We start from the raw sequence: 20163 nt of genomic DNA, 5'->3' as shown, positions 1-20163 counted from the left end.
AACAGTATAGGCACCAGCCTATTATGCTTTTAATTTTGCCTATTATGCTATGCTGCAGTGCTCAAAATTTTTGCCTATTATGCTCATAATTATGCTCAAACTTTTTGCTACAGTTCCCATGTTTTGTTACTTTCTAATGGATAATGATAAACTTTGGCTTATGAACAACTGAAATGTACTCGTTATGCATTAAGAATTTAGCTACATTGTAAACTATAATACCAGTCATGTCAAATAACTACTTAATGCCATATCAGTTGCATTAACTGTTCTGTTATTGTAAGGTAACTTTTTTCTGTGGCATGCATTTTTGCTTACAGTATGACAATTATTCTGCCTATTATGCTAGCATTATGCTTGATGCTTTCAGGCACCTATTATGCCCAAACCTATGCCAGCATAATAGGCTGGTGCCCACTTAACAACAATAACAATACTTACAAAGGGTTTACTGCATGCATACTATAGGAGATTGAAAATGTTAAGTTTAGCATGAATAATAAACCATTTAAATTGCAAAGTCCTATACAGCCAGCCCCATGCAGTTCCCATGAAATTATACTTTATACTCTATGGCCATGCAATAACTTTCATGCAAAGCTCCCTGCAAATGTCAGCTCTTGTATTGCCACTGGTTTCCTGCTAGCTTTCCAGCTGCTATAGCTAACTATTAAATTTTCATTTTTTTTACTATACACATGACTGTACTGACATACGTATACATAGTTGTGTAATGAAAGCCTTACACCGGCCAGTCAGTCATGAGTTATCTAATGCAACCATTCACTTGCTGTTTATCCATACATGCATGATGGTCAGGCAAAGATTATATTTCACTTCCTGCTGACAGTTAAAGTAGCAGCTATACTATGTATATAGTATTCCACTATAACCTTATAAGGTATAACCTTATAAGGTATAACCTTATTAGGTATAACCTTATAAGTTTTAGGTATGGTTTCTGTTTTCAGCTATATGCTACAAACATGTACGTTAATTAAAGCAATAGAATGTAACTTAAAAACCACTTACTACAAAAAGTTAATTATAAGTCCTTTCCGTCGTAAGCTACTGCACAAATGAAGAGTGTGTCACTGACTGTGTGCAGTACATATGTATATTGGGGCTAAATATAAAACAAACTATTAAAAGAGTTTGTTATTTATTCTAAATCAAGTATTCGGTGCTGTGGGAGCAGATCGATGTTGTATAGATGTATACTTTACAATGGTAAAGCAACAGATTTTAAAACTTTATGAAATGTAATGTTATAGTTTCATAATAAAGAGGCTTATAGTAGTGTATCAAGAAATCAGCACAGATGTAGTAGTTTTCTTTCCTATGTATTAATTTATGTACATACATTAAAGGGAATATCCATTCTATTAAAATCATTCGTTGCATTAGAATGGAATCATTCATTTTAGCCTAATACTTGGTTAGCTGATGCTATAAGGATCATTAGTTAGGAAATCAGTCAACACCATTGAAGTATGTATTAAAGTGCCATCATTATGAGACCATGCAGTTATAGGGATAAGAGTATATTGTAGAACACACTGGCTGAGAAATACAGACTTTGATACTGCAGTCTATTACATGTAGCTGTCATTCATGTTACCAGGATGCAGTCAAAATTTGATCCGATCCATTTTTTTTTTAATTTGAAGCTTCACAACTTTTTTATCATTGCATATAGCAAATTGCCTGAATTTTCCATGAGTGCATTACCTGTATGGCTGCATTTTGATACTAAGAACAAGTTAACCAGTACAAGGAGTCTATAGTATTACATTATCAAGACACACGGTAGTGTGTCGTGCGGCCCAAGAAGCCGGCGTGCTACACCCGTGAGTATATTGACAGGAAGAACGAAAACGTCATTTTCACACCTTTGCCGGTATCTCAGTGATCACTTATCCGATTAGAACCAAATTTGTTACACAGTTGCCCGCCAGCCAGGGGAGGCTACATTCCAAATTTGAAGGAAATCGCTCCATACATTTCCGAGATACGAACTGCCAACGTTTCGTTTTTTTTTCTTCGTTTTTTTCTTCTTCGTCTTTTCGCACACTTGCAAAAATTGCTATAACAAGCAAACTCGTACTCCGATCGCCATGAAATTTGGCACACAGAAAGGGTGTCCAAAGGCGAATCCTAGCATCAAATTTGGTACAAATCCGATGAATGGTTCAGGAGTTATGACCGATTATTCGCGTAAAACAAGATCGATTTGTTGTCACGCCTACAGGGTAAACCGCTTCATGGAATGAGTTGAAAATTGCTATGTAGATGGAGTAACCATAGTAGGAGTGCCTTTTGGTGGTTTGAAAGGAATCGAGATAAAGACCATGGAGATATGACCTCGGATATGACACAACACCCAACCTGTGTCACAATTACGCGATCGATTTTTACGAATAAAAAAGTATTAGTTTTCACGCCTACTAGGCAAACCGCTTAGAGCAATGAGCTGAAAATCGGTGTATAGCTGGAATAATCTTCATAGAAAGTCCTTGCAGTAGTACAGAAGAATCGGATTACAAACCACTGAGTTATGATTCTAAAGCCAACTCCGTGTAGCAAATGCGAGATCGAGATACTCTAATAGAACAGTCACCCTAATAGAGCATTCAGCTAATTTATTTACTCCATTATAGAATTTTATTGCATCACAAGTTATTCTGTAGGGAGTTCAGCTGCAAACAGTTAATCTTATAGACAGTTCAGCAAGAAGCAAGTCACCATGTGAAGAGTTAAGCAAATATATCACTATAGAAATTCAGAACATTACAAGTCACACTGAAGAAAGTTCAGCTATAAACAAGTCATGCACCCTGTAGAGAATTCAGCTACAATTAAGTCACTCTCTAGAGAATTCAGCTACACAGAATTCAGCTACACACAAGTCACTGTGGAGAGAGTTCAGCTACAAACAAATTACCCTTTAGAGAGATCAGCTACAAATAAAACACTTTGCAGAGTGTTCAGCTACAACAAATCAACCTTTATAGTGATCAGCAATGAACAAATTAACACAAATCTACCTGTAGAGAGATAAGCTAGAAACAAATCACCCTGTAGAGAGTTCAGCTACAAAAAAAATCACCCTGTAGAGACATCAACTAGAAACTAGACACAATGTAAGGAGTTCAGCTACAAGCAATCACCCTTTAGAGAGTTCAGCTAAAACAAATCAACCTGCAGAGAGATCAGCTACAAACAAATCACCTTATAGACAGTTCAGCTACAAACAAATTACCCTGTAGAGAGATCGGCTACAAACAAATCAACCTGCAGAGAGGTCAGCTACACACAAATCAACTTGTAGAGAGATCAGCTACAAACAAATCACCCTGTAGAGAGATCAGCTACAAACTAGACACAATGTAAGGAGTTCAGCTACAAGCAAATTACCCTGTATAGAGTTCATCTACAAACAAATCAACCTGTAGAGCAATCAGCTAGCCTGAAGAGAGGTCAGCTACAAAAAAATTACCCTGTAGAGAGAAACAAATCACCCTGAAGCGAGGTCAGCTACAAACAAAACACTTTGCAGAGAGTTCAGCTACAAACAAATCAACTTTTAGAGTGATCAGCAACAAACAAATCAACTTGTAGAGAGATCAGCTACAAACAAATCAACCTGCAGAGAGATCAGCTACAAACAAATCAGCTTGTAGAGAGACCAGTTACACACAAATCAACCTGTAGAGAGATAAGCTAGAAACAAATCACCCTGCAGAGAGTTCAGCTACAAGCAAAACACCCTGTAGAGAGTTCAGCAACAAAGAAACCACCATGTAGAGAGTTCAGCTGCAAACAAATCACCTTATAGAGAGTTAAGCTACAAACAAATTACCCTGTAGAGAGATCGGCTACAAACAAATCAACCTGTAGAGAGATCGGCTAGAAACTAGACACAATGTAAGGAGTTCAGCTACAAGTAAATCAGCCTGTAGAGAGTTCAGCTAAAACAAATCAACCTGCAGAGAGATCAGCTACAAACAAATCACCTTATAGACAGTTCAGCTACAAACAAATTACCCTGTAGAGAGATCGGCTACAAATTAATCAACCTGCAGAGAGATCAGCTACACTTAAATCAACTTGTAGAGAGATTAGGTACAAACAAATCACCCTGTAGAGAGATCAGCTAGAAACTAGACACAATGTAAGCAGTTCAGCTACAAGAAAATCACCGTTTAGTGAGTTCAGCTACAAACAAATCAACCTGCAGTGAGATCACCTACAAAAAAGCACCGTGTACAGAGTTCAGCTACAAACAAATTACCCTGTAGAGAGATTGGCTACAAACAAATCAACCTGTAGAAAGATCAGCTACACACAAATCAACTTGTAGAGAGATCAGCTACAAACAAATCACCCTGTAGAGAGATCAGCTAGAAACTAGACACAATGCAAGGAGTTCAGCTACAAGCAAATCACCCTTTAGTGAGTTCAGCTACAAACAAATCAACATGCAGTGAGATCACCCACCTTGTACAGAGTTCAGTTACAAACAAATTACCCTGTAGAGAGATCAGGTAGAAGAATTCACCTTGTAGAGAGTTCAGCAACAAAGAAACCACCATGTAGAGAGTTCGGCTACAAAGAAACCACCATGTAGAGTATTTAGCTGCAAAAAATTACTTGTAGAGAGTTCAGCTAGAAACAAATCACCCTGTAGAGAGATCAGCTAGAAGAGGTCACCTTGTAGAGAGTTCAGCTACAAAGAAACCACCACATAAAGAGTTCAGCTGCAAATAAATCACTTGTAGAGAGTTCAGCTACAAATAAATCCCCCTGTAGAGGGATCAGCTAGAAGAAGTCACCTTGTAGAGAGTTCAGCTACAAAGAAACCATCATGTAGAGAGTTCAGTTACAAACAAATCACCCTGTAGAGAGATCAGCTAGAAGAAGTTACCTTGTAGATAGTTCAGCTACAAACAATTCACCCTATAGAAAGATCAGCTAGAAGAAGTCACCTTGTAGAGTGTTCAGTTACAAAGAAACCATCATGTAGAGAGTTCAGCTGCAAACAAATCACTCTGTAGAGAGTTCAGCTACAAAGAAACCGCCATGTAGAGAGTTCAGCCTCAAACAAACCACCTTGTAGAGAATTCAACTACAACAAATCACCCTGTAGAGAAGATGTTACCTTGTAGAGAGTTCAGCTACAAAGAAACCATCATGTAGGGAGTTCAGCTACAAAGAAACCACCATGTAGAGAGTTTAGCTGCAAACAAATCACCTGTAGATAGTTCAGCTAGAAGCAAATCACCCCGTAGAGAGATCAGCTGGACGAAGTCACCTTGTAGAGAGTTCAGCTACAAAGAAACCTTCATGTAGAGAGTTCAGCTGCAAACAAATCACCCTGTAGAGAGTTCAGCTACAAAAAAAAATCACCCTGTAGAGAGTTCAGCTAGACGAAGTCACCTTATAGAGAGTTCAGCTACAAAGAAACCATCATGTAGAGAGTTCAGCTACAAAGAAACCACCATATAGAGAGTTTAGCTGCAAACAAATCACCCTGTAGAGAGGCCAGCTAGAAGAGGTCACCTTGTAGAGAGTTCAGCTACAAAGAAACCATCCTGTATATAGTTCAGCTACATTTCAAGTCACTCAGTAGAGAGATCAGCTGCAAAAAAATATCTTGTGGGGAATAATGGGCATGTAATAAATATATGTATATAATTTGTATAATTACTAATAAAATCAAAAATAATTGAAGTATTACAAAATTAATCTTCTTTAAGTTCTTTTCTTCTTTCTGTGATAAAGAAAAAAACACATGGGTTAAAAATGCCCCAAAGCCAGCCATAGGCTGGCTTTGCAGTATACAAATACAAAAAGAAGTGATATCTAATCAAAAACAGCCAAGCTGTAAAAAAAGGTGCGGCCCCAAAAAGGCCATGGTGAAAAAAGATGTGAAATCCAAGGTGGCGGCCAAGAAATGGCTGTGATGGTAGGTTAATGGTTAAATTTTAATAATGACAATTCAGGTGAATTTTGTGCCGCTTGGTCTTGGCACCAAATTCACCTGAAATGTCGTTATTAAAATTTAATAATTAACCTACCATCACAGCCATTTCTTGGCCGCCACCTTGGATTTCACATCTTTTTTCACCATGGCCTTTTTGTGGGCCGCATCTTTTTTTACAGCTTGGCTGTTTTTGATTAGATTTTATTTGCTGGCATGTACTGGTAAAATGTGTGGAAAAGATTTTTCGCGAAATTTAACGTAGTCACATAATATTATAGCATGGCTAAAATGATTGCAGAGGTAACTAAAAGCACAACTCATGTGCATGCTCAATCCATCGCTGTGTGCGCAGGGGACCAGAATATATGCCACAATGATACGTATATGGGCAGTAAAATAACTAATGACATTTTGAAGCAATTAAAGCATACACAATTAGCAGTCTCCTACAATTCAGTTTGTTATTGTTATTGAAGCTTCACAGTGGCCAGCACTGAAGGCCTGACAGCAACATGTGCTGCAGCTTTGGATTACCCTAACCTAACAAACAGGAACTGGAGACTTAAACATTAGAGTATAGTTAGTTACCATCCATAGCCTAGCAGAATAATAGCTTTAAAAAACTTTCCTGTCTGAGAGAAAATAACTTTTGCTGCACGCTTTTAAAAATCTTGTTAAATGGTAACCATGCAGCTATATAAGGTTTCTCCATCAATATTCAAAATAGCAATGTGGGAAGAAAAATAGCATAATTCTTGGCCTACTGTAGCCAGTTGCTACATACCTTCAAAAAGTTGCATTGCAACTAAATAATTCTATTGAAAATCATTGATGTGGTGGGGAAAATGGTAATGCGGGTGGGGATGACAAACTAATAATTATTATGTTTATGTATATATATCTTAATTAAGAAATCTAGAAAAACTTTATAAAATGCATAAGTATAGCTATATAAGTTATTAGCTATTATGCATTTTTAGAATAACCCATAACCTGGAGCAGGGCCGCCCAGAGAAATTAAGGGGCCCAGGGCAAAGAGTTAAAGTGGGGCCCTTCACCCAAGCTGTAAGTTGAAGACCAAAAAAAAAAAAAAAAAAAAAAAAAAAGGTCACAACCTGCTGACAATGACAATAACTACCCATCACCAACCATATCTCTTTATCTATAAGCTTGCTCCACTGCTCCTCTGAAGAATACTATGAATGCTCTATTAGAGTATTTAGATCTGACTGTTCTATCGATCTTTTAAACAGGTATTCAGGGGGCCCTACATGGGGCCTCCTGGGGGCCCTTTCAGGCTGGGGCCCGGGGCAAAATGCCCCAGTTGCCCCCCCCTGTGGGCGGCCCTGACCTGGAGTGAGATTGAGCTAGAATGGGAGGAGCAGAGTATCTAACCCCAGTGGATCTACAGGGAGGCATGGGGGGGGGGGGCCATCTGGTATACAATATCAAGTTACTCTAACGAAAATCTGTCGAATACCCTCGCGAATACCCAATTGAAACAGTCACTGCATGTTACATTATTATGAATCCTCCTCATAGTTATTGGTGAGTATGAAAACTTGCATCTGCAGCTTCATCCCATGGGTAGCTACACTTTTCAGCTGTTAGGACTTTGCAGATAAACTGAATGCATTTGGTCCTTCAGTTGCATGTCTGGCTACCTCGCTGGCTACGATGACAATATTTTACTCTCACTTGACTGTAACTGATCCCTATAATGCACCTCTTGATCAACGTGCTTGTGGTTATTTTTGTATAGCTATGTTATGTGTGATTTACTATAAACCAATGTAGCTAGTAGCTACCTCTAAGAAGCATGATTAATTGCTATAGGACTGATACTTGTACTGACCTATACATCATAGTTAGGGTCCGCAACGCGAAAAATCGATATCCTCCAATCAACTACCTAACTATTGTCATGTGTTGGGCTAAGTGTAACTTAAATAACACCAGCGTGGCAGCCAAGTTTGTCATTTTCTTCTGGTAGAAAACGATACAAATGTCTTTAAATCACGTGATTTTTCGTTGCAGTAGTTCGTAGGGTTCTTCGTATGCCACGATATTCACTCTCAACATTGTTCAAATAGTCTATCATCAACTCAAAGTATCGGTGGTTTAATTTTATTGGTCAGTTTCTGGTGGCAGCACGATCTGTGCGGATTTTTGGCGACAAACAAAATGTTTTTTCCTCTGGAGCACAGGACAAGCAGAGCAGCAACTGCGCCGTGGATCAGCAATGACCAGTACTAGGTAAAGTACCTGCATGCGGAGTATGGTTATAATTGAAGCTTGTTAGCCATCTGGCTGAGTCATCTATATGCTGAAATTCGGCCAAAACGACGCGATTTTTGCAAAAAAATACCAGAATGGTTGATACATCAGTGAGACAGTCTCCAACAGCAAGAATACGAAGCTTATAAACACCTAACAATACCGCTATCTCGCCCAGTAAACGCATAGAGCAATCCAATGCATGAAATAGGCACTCACGTGATCAAAATTTGAATCACGGAAAATACAACCATAATCTGTTCCAATGACCTTAAAACCGCTTGAAATCAAATGACAATCAGTTTGTGTGCGTTAGGTTCAGCATCTCGATTAGCCCAGCAGTCCAAGACTCTCCCTATGATGTCATCACACACCTGCACTAGCCTAGACCACGCCTGAGTGAACAATTAACACAAATCTTTACAAAAGGAACTCACTGCATGGTTCTTGTTCAGAAATGAAAGCAATTTCATGGGCATTTCCGTGATTTGAATTTCGATCACGCGAGTGCCTATTTCATGCATTGGATTGCTCTATGCGTTTACTGGGCGAGATAACCGTATTGTTAGGTGTTTATAAGCTTCGTATTCTTGCTGTTGGAGACTGTCTCACTGATGTATCAACCATTCTGGTATTTGTTTGCAAAAATCGCGTCGTTTTGGCCGAATTTCAGCATATAGATGGCTCAGCCAGATGGCTAACAAGCTTCAATTATAACCATACTCCGCATGCAGGTACTTTACCTAGTACTGGTCATTGCTGACCCACGGCGCAGTTGCTGCTCTGCTTATCCTGTGCTCCAGAGGAAGAAACATTTTGTTTGTCGCCAAAAATCCGCACAGATCGTGCTGCCACCAGAAACTGACCAATAAAATCAAACCACCGATACTTTGAGTTGATGATAGACTATTTGAACAATGTTGAGAGTGAATATCGTTGCATACGAAGAACCCTACGAACCAATGCAACGAAAAATCACGTGATTTTAAGACATTTGTATCGTTTTCTACCAGAAGAAAGTGACAAACTTGGCTGCCACGCTGGTGTTATTTAAGTTACACTTAGCCTAACACATGACAATAGTTAGGTAGTTGATTGGAGGATATCGATTTTTCGCGTTGCGGACCCTATCATAGTTTTCCTTGAAACTTCAATCAGTCCTGAAAGTCCTAGGACTCACCTCGAGTCACATGTCATCTCTGTATACAAAGTGCCAACCATGCTTTTGATACATGACGATTCGACGTCTGAACGTGCTAGATGTATCAAGGTATTAGTCTCGTGCCCAACCGGGCTCGCGCTAATACGTGTTTGCGCATTAGCGCGAGCCCGGTTGGGCACGAGACTATGGCTGACACCACGCCAGCGCGTTTATTAAGAATTAGCTGACACCACTTGGCTGACACACCGAGAGAGAATGGCACAGTCGGAGCAGCAAGGATCTGACGCTACTGCTACAACAACACCTAGTCAACCCGAGTTGATCATTCACCTCAGAGATATTAGTGCTGGTATGGTTAAAGCATGGGAAAGTGCGTTTAAAGGAAACAAGTACCAGAATGTTAAAGTAAGCAACTACCATAGAAGCTATTGTTCAATGCTTATTTAACCAATAAACAGATCACAAAAGGAGACATATTCAAGGGTGGACCACAAGCAGATGCTATCGTAAGTGCCGTGTCATTGCAATAGTCTCGTGCCCAGACCGCTTTTTTCTTTTTGTGTGGGGGCGGAGAAAAAAAGAGTCTGGTGGATCTCCAATACATTTTTTGTGCAGCCAGATCTACAACTTTTGGGGATCGTTGATTAGTGGTGATGAATAGCAAAGGCTTGTTAACGAAGCGACAATAGGAAATACGGCGCGCGTACCCAAGGATGCAGCCTTGCCAAGCAAACGCGCGCCGTATTTCCTATTGTCGCTTCGTTAACAAACCTTTGCTATTCATCACCACTAATCAACGATCCCCAAAAGTTGTAGATCCGGCTGTATTGGAGATCCACCAGACCCTTTTTTTCTCCGCCCCCACACAAAAAGAAAAAAAGCGGTCTGGGCACGAGACTATCATTGCAATGGCATTCTATTATATATTTCGCGTGTCATCGTTTCCCGAGGTCTCGCCCCAGACCTCATAGCTCTAGGACGATAGTGCCGTCAAGGGATGAAGCTTGTGCTACGTGTAGCTAGCTAGTGGCCAATATAGCCGGCAAAACAATATTATTGCGTTATATAATTTCGCGCGTAATATTTTGTGTTATTTATTTTTACCATGGCTTTGTCATTGTAATATTTTTTAATGACATTGAAATTAGCCATTGGGATTGCGAACCTAATAAAATTTACTGATTTTAGCGGAATTCCGCATATCTACCGGCATGGTAAGTTCAAAAATGTACGAGAAACCCACTAAACGTTGGCTTAGGATACATGGTGTCTGTGTATATAGGCCTACAGAAACTAGAACAAAGCTATTCTAAACTAAGTTACTCACGCAACATTTTCTCGAAGCGGCTTTCCTTAACTTTTGTCTTTAAACTGAATGGCCCGCTTGAGGGTAACAACTCTTCGTACAATTCCCTCGAATTACTGAAGTATTATTCATGTACACAATGTTCCAGACCGTTCTTTTTGTTTAGACTAATTAGTTTAAGGTGAATTCCCATAGTCTTGGTAACGGGTGAATCCCACAATACATTACGCATTGGGCAAAATGACGAACCGGGTTCAGAAACAGTGCTGGGCCCACGTATCCGCTGCAGCTACAGTCTTGAAAATAAGGTGGAGTATTCCTTAGAGGTGTGTGCATAATAAGCAGACCGTTTTTTGTTGGTATCACTACGTAAAGTTGTGGGCGCTTCAAAAATGCACGAAAATCACTGTGTTTTTACACATTTTACGTACTTTTGGGGGCGTGTCCCTTTCAATATAATGTATTGATTATTAACCAAATAAATTCAATATGCAAGTGTACTCGCAACAGGCCACAGGCCAGCTGTGAGTGTGTGCCTGCGTACATACCCATCTATCTATGTTTGTATGCACATGTGTGAGCAAAGCTGTTGTAAAGTAAAAATATTTTTTGTGTTATTTATTTTTGCTATGGCTTTGTCATTGTAATATTTTTAACCAAGTGCACTCACAACTGGCCACAGGCCAGCTGTGAGTGCATAATGTGTGCGTGCCTGCATGCATACCCATCTATCTATGTTTGTATTCACACGTGTGAGCAAAGCTGTTGTAAAGTAAGAATTGAAAGCTATGCAACTAATAGTATCAAGAGTAAATAATAGAGAAGAGAGTATCCAACTGCCATATACCACATCAAAAATGATCCTGTTAAGTCTTTCTGCATATTTCAGTAAAATTTAGGGTATCATAGAAGTGTTCATATCTAGTAATCATCACCTTCAACACTTACACAATACAAAGCCTGTGTGCACACCACTTGTTAATAGACTAATTTAACACCTTCTTTGAAAATGTTTTAACAAGCAGAGTGGACTTTACAGGATCATTTTTGATGTGGTATATAGCAGTTGGATACTCTCTTCTCTATTATTTACTCTTGATAGTATGTAATATATATATACATTGTTAAGACTATAGCTAGATTCTTAGCACCTGGCTTTTAGAAATAGCACAGCATTGACTTGAGTTTCCTTTTTGTTGCTCTTGCAGGTATCCCCAGCTAACAGTTTTGGTTTCATGGATGGTGGGATTGATATGGCATACTCTCTACACTTTGGCTGGCAAATGTAAGATATATAGTGGCCAATCTATACATTGATATAATTTTTTTCAATTCCCTTGTCTCAATGGTTAAGACTTATTCCAAATCATGTTTTTAGTTGGGGGACTCTTATATTTTTGAGTATAGTTACCAATGAATATCAATTGATTGGGTAACCAGCGAACAATATATCGAGCCGGTATGATTATTACAATAAAGAAACAATAGTCTCAACTTGGAAAACCAACTGAGGGGATAGATTTTATTCCCTTATACACTTCATAGCACTTATTATACCCTTTGATATATTCTCCACAATTGAGTAGTCATCAATTCCTATTAAGCCCCATTAGAACTCATGCTCGGATTTGTTGGGAGTCCCTGAAATAGAGCGTCCACTAGAGCTGGGAGATAAAAAGATTATCTAGATACCTACAGTAAATCATAAGCCAGAAATTTCATCACTTCTCCAACTAGTTTGACACCTTTCCACAAGTTTTCCATCTGACTGTGGTTGATTTACAATAGATTACGAAGATTTACTATTGTCTCAATAAGCAAATTTGTCATCTTATTTACGATAGCCACTACATGATTCGTGACTTTATGTCAACAAATATGTAAAATTTGTATTTACAAAATACTAACAGTCTGATATTGTCACATCATTATTGAGATATTGTTCATCAAGATAAAATGGTTGTCACTTATCGAGACATAGGTTTTACCATTATCGTACAGCCCTATGACCATTTTTTAACGCATGACATCATTTGAGATATGGCTTATATTTGCACAATGTAGAGGAATTTGGAAGCATGCACATGATCCCAATGGTTTTGTATTGAAAAGTGTACTGGACTTCCTTGGGTGCTGAAATGCCTCCTGATTGACAAAATACGATGAATACATGGCAATGGCACATTAAGCTCCATTAGCCCACTGAATAGGTAGGTATCTTGGGCTACATGTAGATCAGTCGAGATCTTACACCAGGCTGCGGATGTAGTAAATGTCTTTGTTGGCCAGCTAAAAAGGCAGAGATATGAAAAGCACCTAAGAAGTCATCTTACACAGCTTACAAAGGCTGCATTGGCGTAAGCACTAGTTGAGGATCACATGAGCACTAGTTGGGGATCACATGAGACTAGCGTTAAAGATCAAGTATGCTTCCACATGAATGATGGCTACCATGAAGAAGGTTAAAAATGAGCATCACAGATACCATTCAATGTTGCTGCCCTCCTTGAGTTCAATACAATCTCCAAAATGTAATTATATGAATAAACTTCCAACCTCCACAGTGGAATCCAACTACTGTAAAGAAAACCTGTCCTTTAGTGAAAGTGTGTGGATGGTTACTTTGATGCTCCCTTTGTTAGTATCTTGACACTTTTAGTTGTTAATTTGTATGCTTTTGAAAACACAGTTTACACATGACTTGATGTGTATTTCTGAGTGCTATAGAGACGTGTTACTTGCTATTAATTCCATATCTTTCACATGAGTCAATGACTCATTGAGAGCAATAGGTCTTTTCCATAAGGACGTCACAGTTAAAAACGGTGACTCTGCCATTATAAATCATTAGGTCCTATGAGTGATGTAAACGAAGGTCAATTGTGTGTGTAATCCAGGAAGCCAATATTGACAGGTATGGGTATAACACAATGAACAGAATTTGTTATTGTGTGCCAGTTACAAAATTCTTGGCTTTCTAAGAAGAATAAAAATATTACTATTGACCATACCTGGTTGCTGCGTTTCGATATAATCTTTATCTCATAATAATTTACCAAGAAAGAAATGGTACTCAAAAAGTACAAGAGTCCCCCAAATAGAAATTGTAGGGGCCACTGAATTTGCATCATTGTGGGGGTCACCGATGAAACATATTAGTGTAACACCTAAGGCATGTTGGCTCTTCTCTGAGTGTATAGAGGACTAATAGTGTCAAAATGTAAAGTTGTGAGGTAGTGCGACTAATGATGTCACCTGGGGAACATCTTTATACACCGTACCTGTACCCAAACCTCTTACTAAAATACAACACTAGGTTTCTAACAATTGTATTAGGTTTCTAATTTTACTCCATAGTTTGATATGGCAGTGTGGGTATTTCTTGTTTGGTCATTCTGATAATTATATTGAAGGGATACATTAGCATGTCTGCGTGTTGTGTTATTGTTCACTTGATGTTTCCTCCTCATGTACAGGCAAGAAAGACTACAGAAATACTTGAGGGAACATTACGATGGGGAATTACCAGTGGTAAGTAATGAGTGATAAGTATTTAAGATGCATTTCAAAAGTATACACTTGTGTGCTGCATTAATGCAGTAATCTGCAGCATGCAATTCTCAAATGGAAAAATGTCTACTACGTAGTATAGCTGCAGGTGTAGTCGACCACCTTGCCCCGATGATTAATTGCGGGAAACATTGTTGCCATTTTGCATTGTATACAGTTTTGTTCCACTCGCTTATACAGCATTACAAATGATGAACAGTACAAGAGGAACCTCTGAAATCAATCAATCCAGTCACTAATTGAATGCACGTCATTATTGAGAAGTTAACAGCTATTCTGCTTTCTTTTTGGGTGTGTTTTACACGCTATACAGCATTGCAAACAAAGAACTGTACATGAGAAAAATGTCTGCAATCAATCCACTCACTACGGAAAATTGCGGACTATTCTTGTAACAGCCAGCTTGCACTGAAATCATATGTTACCACCAAACAGCACCTTCGAGGCAGTGGAGAAAGAAATGGTACACAAAAGGGACAAGGTAAGTCCACGATGCATGCATTGTATTTATTGCGGCTAGCAAAAAGGCATGTTTCTCGCTGAAGCGACTACAAGCAGTGAAGACATTAAGCCCATGGCATTGAGCATAATCAAGTTATGCTTAGCTGCAGACATCAGTTAGTCAGTTAGTAGAGAATAAATTAATTCCATAGAAACTTATTTGAAGGGTTTGGAGTTTCTCTGAAGGCATTTTAGGACTTGCTTGTGCCTAACCAATATTGCCAAGCTGTTTTTGAAGGAAAAATGAGGCTGTTTTGGTTATATCAAAGGGCAAGAAAGCCCAAACCTCCATGATCTCTACTACACAGTACTACTGTACCATGTGATTATCAGTTACTGTACATGGTTTATTTTTACTACCCTCTAGGGATGTGCAGTGATCATCCCGGCCTATTCTGACCAATTAGATCTCAGTACTCTATCACTGGATGATTATGTTAATGGTGGCAAGCCAATCAAATATCTTGTGTCAGCACCAACAATGAGAGTGCCACTGGATGTGAGTGACACTGTGAATGCCTACCTGGCCTTCAGGTGTGTCTTACGAGAAGGTATGCAATTAATAATTTCTTTTAGTACTATGGGACCTCCGTTGTCCACATTTGCACAGCAGTGTACAAAGTAATCCAAAAATGAATCTCTTATACATGTAAATACAATGCTTTGTTCAGGCCTTGAGGTGTACTTTACAACTTCATTAATAAGGAAGTTCATATTTTATTGCCTAATAACTGTGAACACAAGATTCTCATGTATTTCAGTTCTGGCTCACAACCGCACTGCTGCTGACAAAAATGTTACACCGATTAACACAGTCCTGTGTCCTGGCCTGGGGACTGCTGTTGGACGTATGCCGTATGAAAAGGCTGCTTTTCAGGTGAGTCACTTACTTAACTTGCTACACAGCAAGATTGTATAATGCCAGACTAAAAGCACTTTTGCTTACATCAAGTAAGATACGTACGACCTTTGACACATGTACATAACCAACATAATGCCTTAAGAAGTTAGACAGTAGATCATATACATAATTATAGAGAAATTCCTAAAATTGTGGTATGTTGGGAAATCACAAAGCTACAGTAGACCCTCGACTTTTGTTTATCCGTACTCTTATCAGGGTTCTGGCTACACTGGTCGGCAGTGGTTCAAAGAGACCAGTACCTTCTAAAATCCGACCAGTACAAATCTTACATATATCACTGATGCACATGCAATAATAAATTATACTCTAATATAACACATTCTAATACAACATACAGCATATCAGTTCATGTTTACTTTAGGCCACCACTTAGGAATTCCTGGGAAGAACCCTGCCTCATTTATCCAAAATTGGAATGACTGTTCTATTAGCATTTTGAGTATAGGTGTATGTTCTATTAGAGAATTTCAACAGAGCTCTGTATATAAATGTATGGGCTTCAGTTATCCAGACGATTTACTTATCTGAACACTTTTATCATTGCCTGAGAACAAAGGGGTTCGGATAATCGAGGGTTCACAGTATTTTGTGATTGCTAATGGAGTGTTTTGACTTGACTTATACGTATGTGTTTGTTATTGACAAATGTTTCAGATGAGGAAAGCTTACGATGCCATCATACTAAGGGAAGACACTGATGTACTTAATCCACAAGATCTCTATACTGTTATGCAGAATAATTCCAGCTTGTTGAAGGGTACAAATACCTGTGTGTCGTTACACTTTTAGTTGGTATACAATAGCGTAAATATGCAGTACATAAGTTAGTACAGTATATACGTATTGTATTTGTAGATATTGTGTGCTGTGTATTAACTACGTAACTCCACAATGGGTAGTGCACACAGTTATCAAGAAACAATGTAGCAAAGCTGGGTTGGTTGGTCAGTCCTATGTAGCTCTTAAAAACTGTATCTAAATTTAGTAAATACGTGTGCCGCACACAAAGCGCTATAATTTTTGAAGCATATGTATGTGCTACACAATTTACTTGTAATTTAATTAAGATTAAAGTAATACCTAGGGTTTTACCCTAATGCTAAATGGTGAGGCCAAAACTAGCCGAGTAAGTAACTTTTGGTAAGGAAGCATGTAAACCCTTTACAATACTTTTATAAATGATCCATAAACTCAATGGTGGTTGCTCCTATCAACTTACAACAAGTTCCGTTTGCTTTGCCATAAAATTTTTTTATTTTCCATATAAAGCTCGTGTGGTTAAACCCACAATCAAAATGGCAAGAATTTTGAAGCATGGAAATATGAGTTGCTGTTGTTCATCGCTTTGTAACAAGTATGCCTCTGTAGTTACAGTGTTCATTTGAACTTCTCCAGGTAGTGCAATGAACAGACTTTTGATTAAGTTTATATGGGGTTAATGGTTAAAGCAAGTACATAATTGGTATCATGCCACCAGTCAGAAATATCACCCTAAAACCAGCCTCAATTTCCATTCATGACAACTTGGCAATATTGGTTAGGCACAGCCAAGCCCATGATGTCTTCAGACCAACCCCCTAGTTTTCTATGGAATTTTTAAAAATTTTCTATTTAACAGAATTTTATTCTGACTAACTAACTGATTCCTTCAACCAAGCATAACTTATATAGCTACGTGCTTGATTTCTTCACTATTCAACGTTGCTTCGTCCTGACATGTGCCTTTTCGCCAACCGCAGTACATACAATGCACGCATCATGGGCTTGCCTTTGTCCTCCTTTGTGTTCCAGTTCTTTTCACTGACAATGCAAGGTGTCAATTTGCAATAGCTCGATGTGGCTTCCCTGTGGCTATTGCCCATATTTTCCATAGCGACTGGATTGATTCCAGAGATGCTTCTCATACATACTGTTCTTTGTAACATTGTGTAATGGACTGAAATAGGTGAAAGCGAGGCGTAATGGCCGCCGTTCAATCTCGCAGTAGTTGGGGCTTGCAAAACGTCCATATTTTTCGTGGTTGCTGGATTGATTGCCAAGGTGCTTTTCCTATTTATACCACTGCATAGTGGGGCAAACATAGCTAAGCTTAATGGCTACTTCACTTTCGAGTCAGTAATTGATACCTGGGGTGTGCGTTCAGACAAAAACATTATCTCCGGCGCCATGCTCTCTTTTGATGCAGTATGCATGGGTTCACCAGTCATAATAATGTTACAAAAACGTAAACAACCAAGTATAGGGGAAAATTTAATTAGGAATTTTAGGTTCAATTAGGGATCATAAAAATAAAAAGTAGGGAAACAAGGGAGGTTGCCTATACCTGCAGATATACTAGTGGACATTTAATCCCTAATTCAGTCATGGGATGGGCTGAAGTAGGGATTAACAGTATATCTGCAGGTATAGGCGACCTCCCTTGTTTCCCTACTTTTTATTTCTATGATCCCTTATCGAACTTAAAATTCCTAATTTTTCCTTATGCTTGTCATAATGTTAGCACATATACATACTGTATATGCTATGTAGTGTTATTTGGTATATTGTGTTATTTACATGTGTGCTAAATATTTATATGTAGGAAAATAATGTGGACCCTGAAGGCAATCAAACTTGTTTATCAAACACATCTACCTGTATATTTTGAAATGTTATATTTTTGTTTTACATATATCAATGCAAATGTGTTGTACTAGTTCACATAAAATTTGTCATTACAACACTTCCGTATTAAAGTCCACCCAAATGATTTGTTAATTACTTGGATGGAGTTTTGCCATGATACAATGTGGTAAGAGTATCAACCCATCTTTTAGCTCGTCTGTCAACATGTATAAGTGACTCGCAGTTGTTAAGGAAGTAGAGTAGACCCTCATTTACTTACCTGAATTACGTGGCTGTCTGCAGATCAAGTCACAACCTGGTCTGGGATTACTACACAGACTTTCAGTAACCTACTTTTGAGTGGGATAGTTACTAATGACAATAATTTACCCTTGACAGTATATAAAAATTTCAAAATAAGAGTATGTTTTATTAGAATGTAAGTTCTTTATAGTGAACATGTAAATGGGTGGTGATTTGATAAACCGAGCTTCTCTGACACTTCTATGATTGCCTGAGAATAACTGAGGGTGTACTGGCACACAGTTTTAAAGAAATTGTTACACAAGTTTATAAAGTTTCATTTATTATGCAGTTTTCCTTATGGATTCCATAGAATTTTATAATTTCAAGATTCTTATTCACAGGCTTCAGTCTTCCCACAGATCTATAGCACCTATAGAATTAAATTTCCAATTTAGGCATATGTTGAGTTGAGCCAATCAATGATAAATTATCTGAACAATCCTTATCTGAATTAAAACTTATCATTGCCTGAGGTATAACTAAGAAAATGCTGTTTCTATGCAGACCACACAGAGGAACAAATGATTTCTCCTTCATTTCATACATACAAAGCTCTACTGAGTTCGTCTATGTACACCTATATAAAAAAGATTTAATGCACAGAGAATGGTGGAGGTGTTGACATCATTCAATAAAAATTATATGGGCGTATATACCATCTCACGGTGCCAGCTAGGATCATCAACATGCTACATTTATCCTAGCATAACATGACCAGTGTAGAATATTTCCTGATGAACAAGTGGCTGGCACCCATATAAAAACCACTGTTGAACAGCAAAAGTAAATTACTTTGGGGACCTGATGAAAACAGCAAAATTTGACTCTTCAGCATGATATTGCACACATCATGTATATAAGAGTGATGATCAGTGTAATTTTTCTTTATTAAATATGCAAAATTGTGTGATAAGATTTTTATACAACTGATGATGAAAATCATTTTTGATCAAGTGATAGGATTTTACACAAATCAAGATGGACTCCAGACATTATGGAACCACAAAGTTATAACTGGTTTGTTGACCACCTGTCGTGCTGCTAATCATTATCATATGCATTGCCACGTATTGCATACTGCTAATAATAAGCACACACCAAATATTTCTTGGTGCAAAATTTAACATGTGCATGAAGTTGGGTCAGGTCACCACTGGGTGTGGGATCCTTTCTGCGTATACAGAGATAGTTTATAGGCTCCATATACATGTATTTACAAACTTTAATCTTCCTACATGTCTCTAATGGGATAGCATGTACAGATTTATATTATAAATGACACACCTGCATTCATAGTGTGTGATGATAGGAAAGTAATTATTGTAAAAAAACAATATATGTGACCGGATTTCCGAAAAGGGGTCTTCCACACACATCCAATTCTACGAACTTGGAAGACCATAACTCAGTGCTCAAAAAACATTTTCATTACCTGAGAATTTTTAATCCACTAAGCCATGTTGGTTCTCACTACTGACCAAGCTTCAAGTCAATAGCCTTTTCCAATCTGAAGTTATGAGTCATCA

The 20163-nt window shown here is 38.3% G+C and overlaps 1 protein-coding gene across 1 annotated transcript; it reads left to right on the top strand.

Annotated features, from left to right (window-relative positions):
* Nucleotides 1-9608: 9608 nt before the first annotated feature.
* Nucleotides 9609-18462, top strand: LOC136258560 (uncharacterized protein aq_987-like). Its single transcript, XM_066051880.1, has 8 exons — nucleotides 9609-9830; nucleotides 9884-9931; nucleotides 11940-12016; nucleotides 14208-14262; nucleotides 15170-15353; nucleotides 15564-15679; nucleotides 16382-16484; nucleotides 18309-18462. Exons 1-8 carry the CDS (start codon nucleotides 9681-9683, stop codon nucleotides 18314-18316), a joined length of 741 nt encoding a protein of 246 aa, XP_065907952.1. The 5' UTR covers nucleotides 9609-9680; the 3' UTR covers nucleotides 18317-18462.
* Nucleotides 18463-20163: the final 1701 nt, after the last annotated feature.

The sequence above is a fragment of the Dysidea avara genome, chromosome 6, assembly GCF_963678975.1.
Source record: "Dysidea avara chromosome 6, odDysAvar1.4, whole genome shotgun sequence".
Lineage (NCBI taxonomy): Eukaryota > Metazoa > Porifera > Demospongiae > Dictyoceratida > Dysideidae > Dysidea > Dysidea avara.
This window is presented reverse-complemented; position numbering and strand designations above follow the sequence as displayed.

Bases quoted from the DNA above. Each gene is read 5' to 3' on its own strand.
- LOC136258560 (XM_066051880.1), top strand. From the start codon at position 9,681: ATGGCACAGTCGGAGCAGCAAGGATCTGACGCTACTGCTACAACAACA. The intron at 15,354-15,563 runs GTATGCAATTAA...CATGTATTTCAG, and splicing joins CAGGTGTGTCTTACGAGAAG to TTCTGGCTCACAACCGCACT. The intron at 15,680-16,381 runs GTGAGTCACTTA...CAAATGTTTCAG, and splicing joins ATGAAAAGGCTGCTTTTCAG to ATGAGGAAAGCTTACGATGC.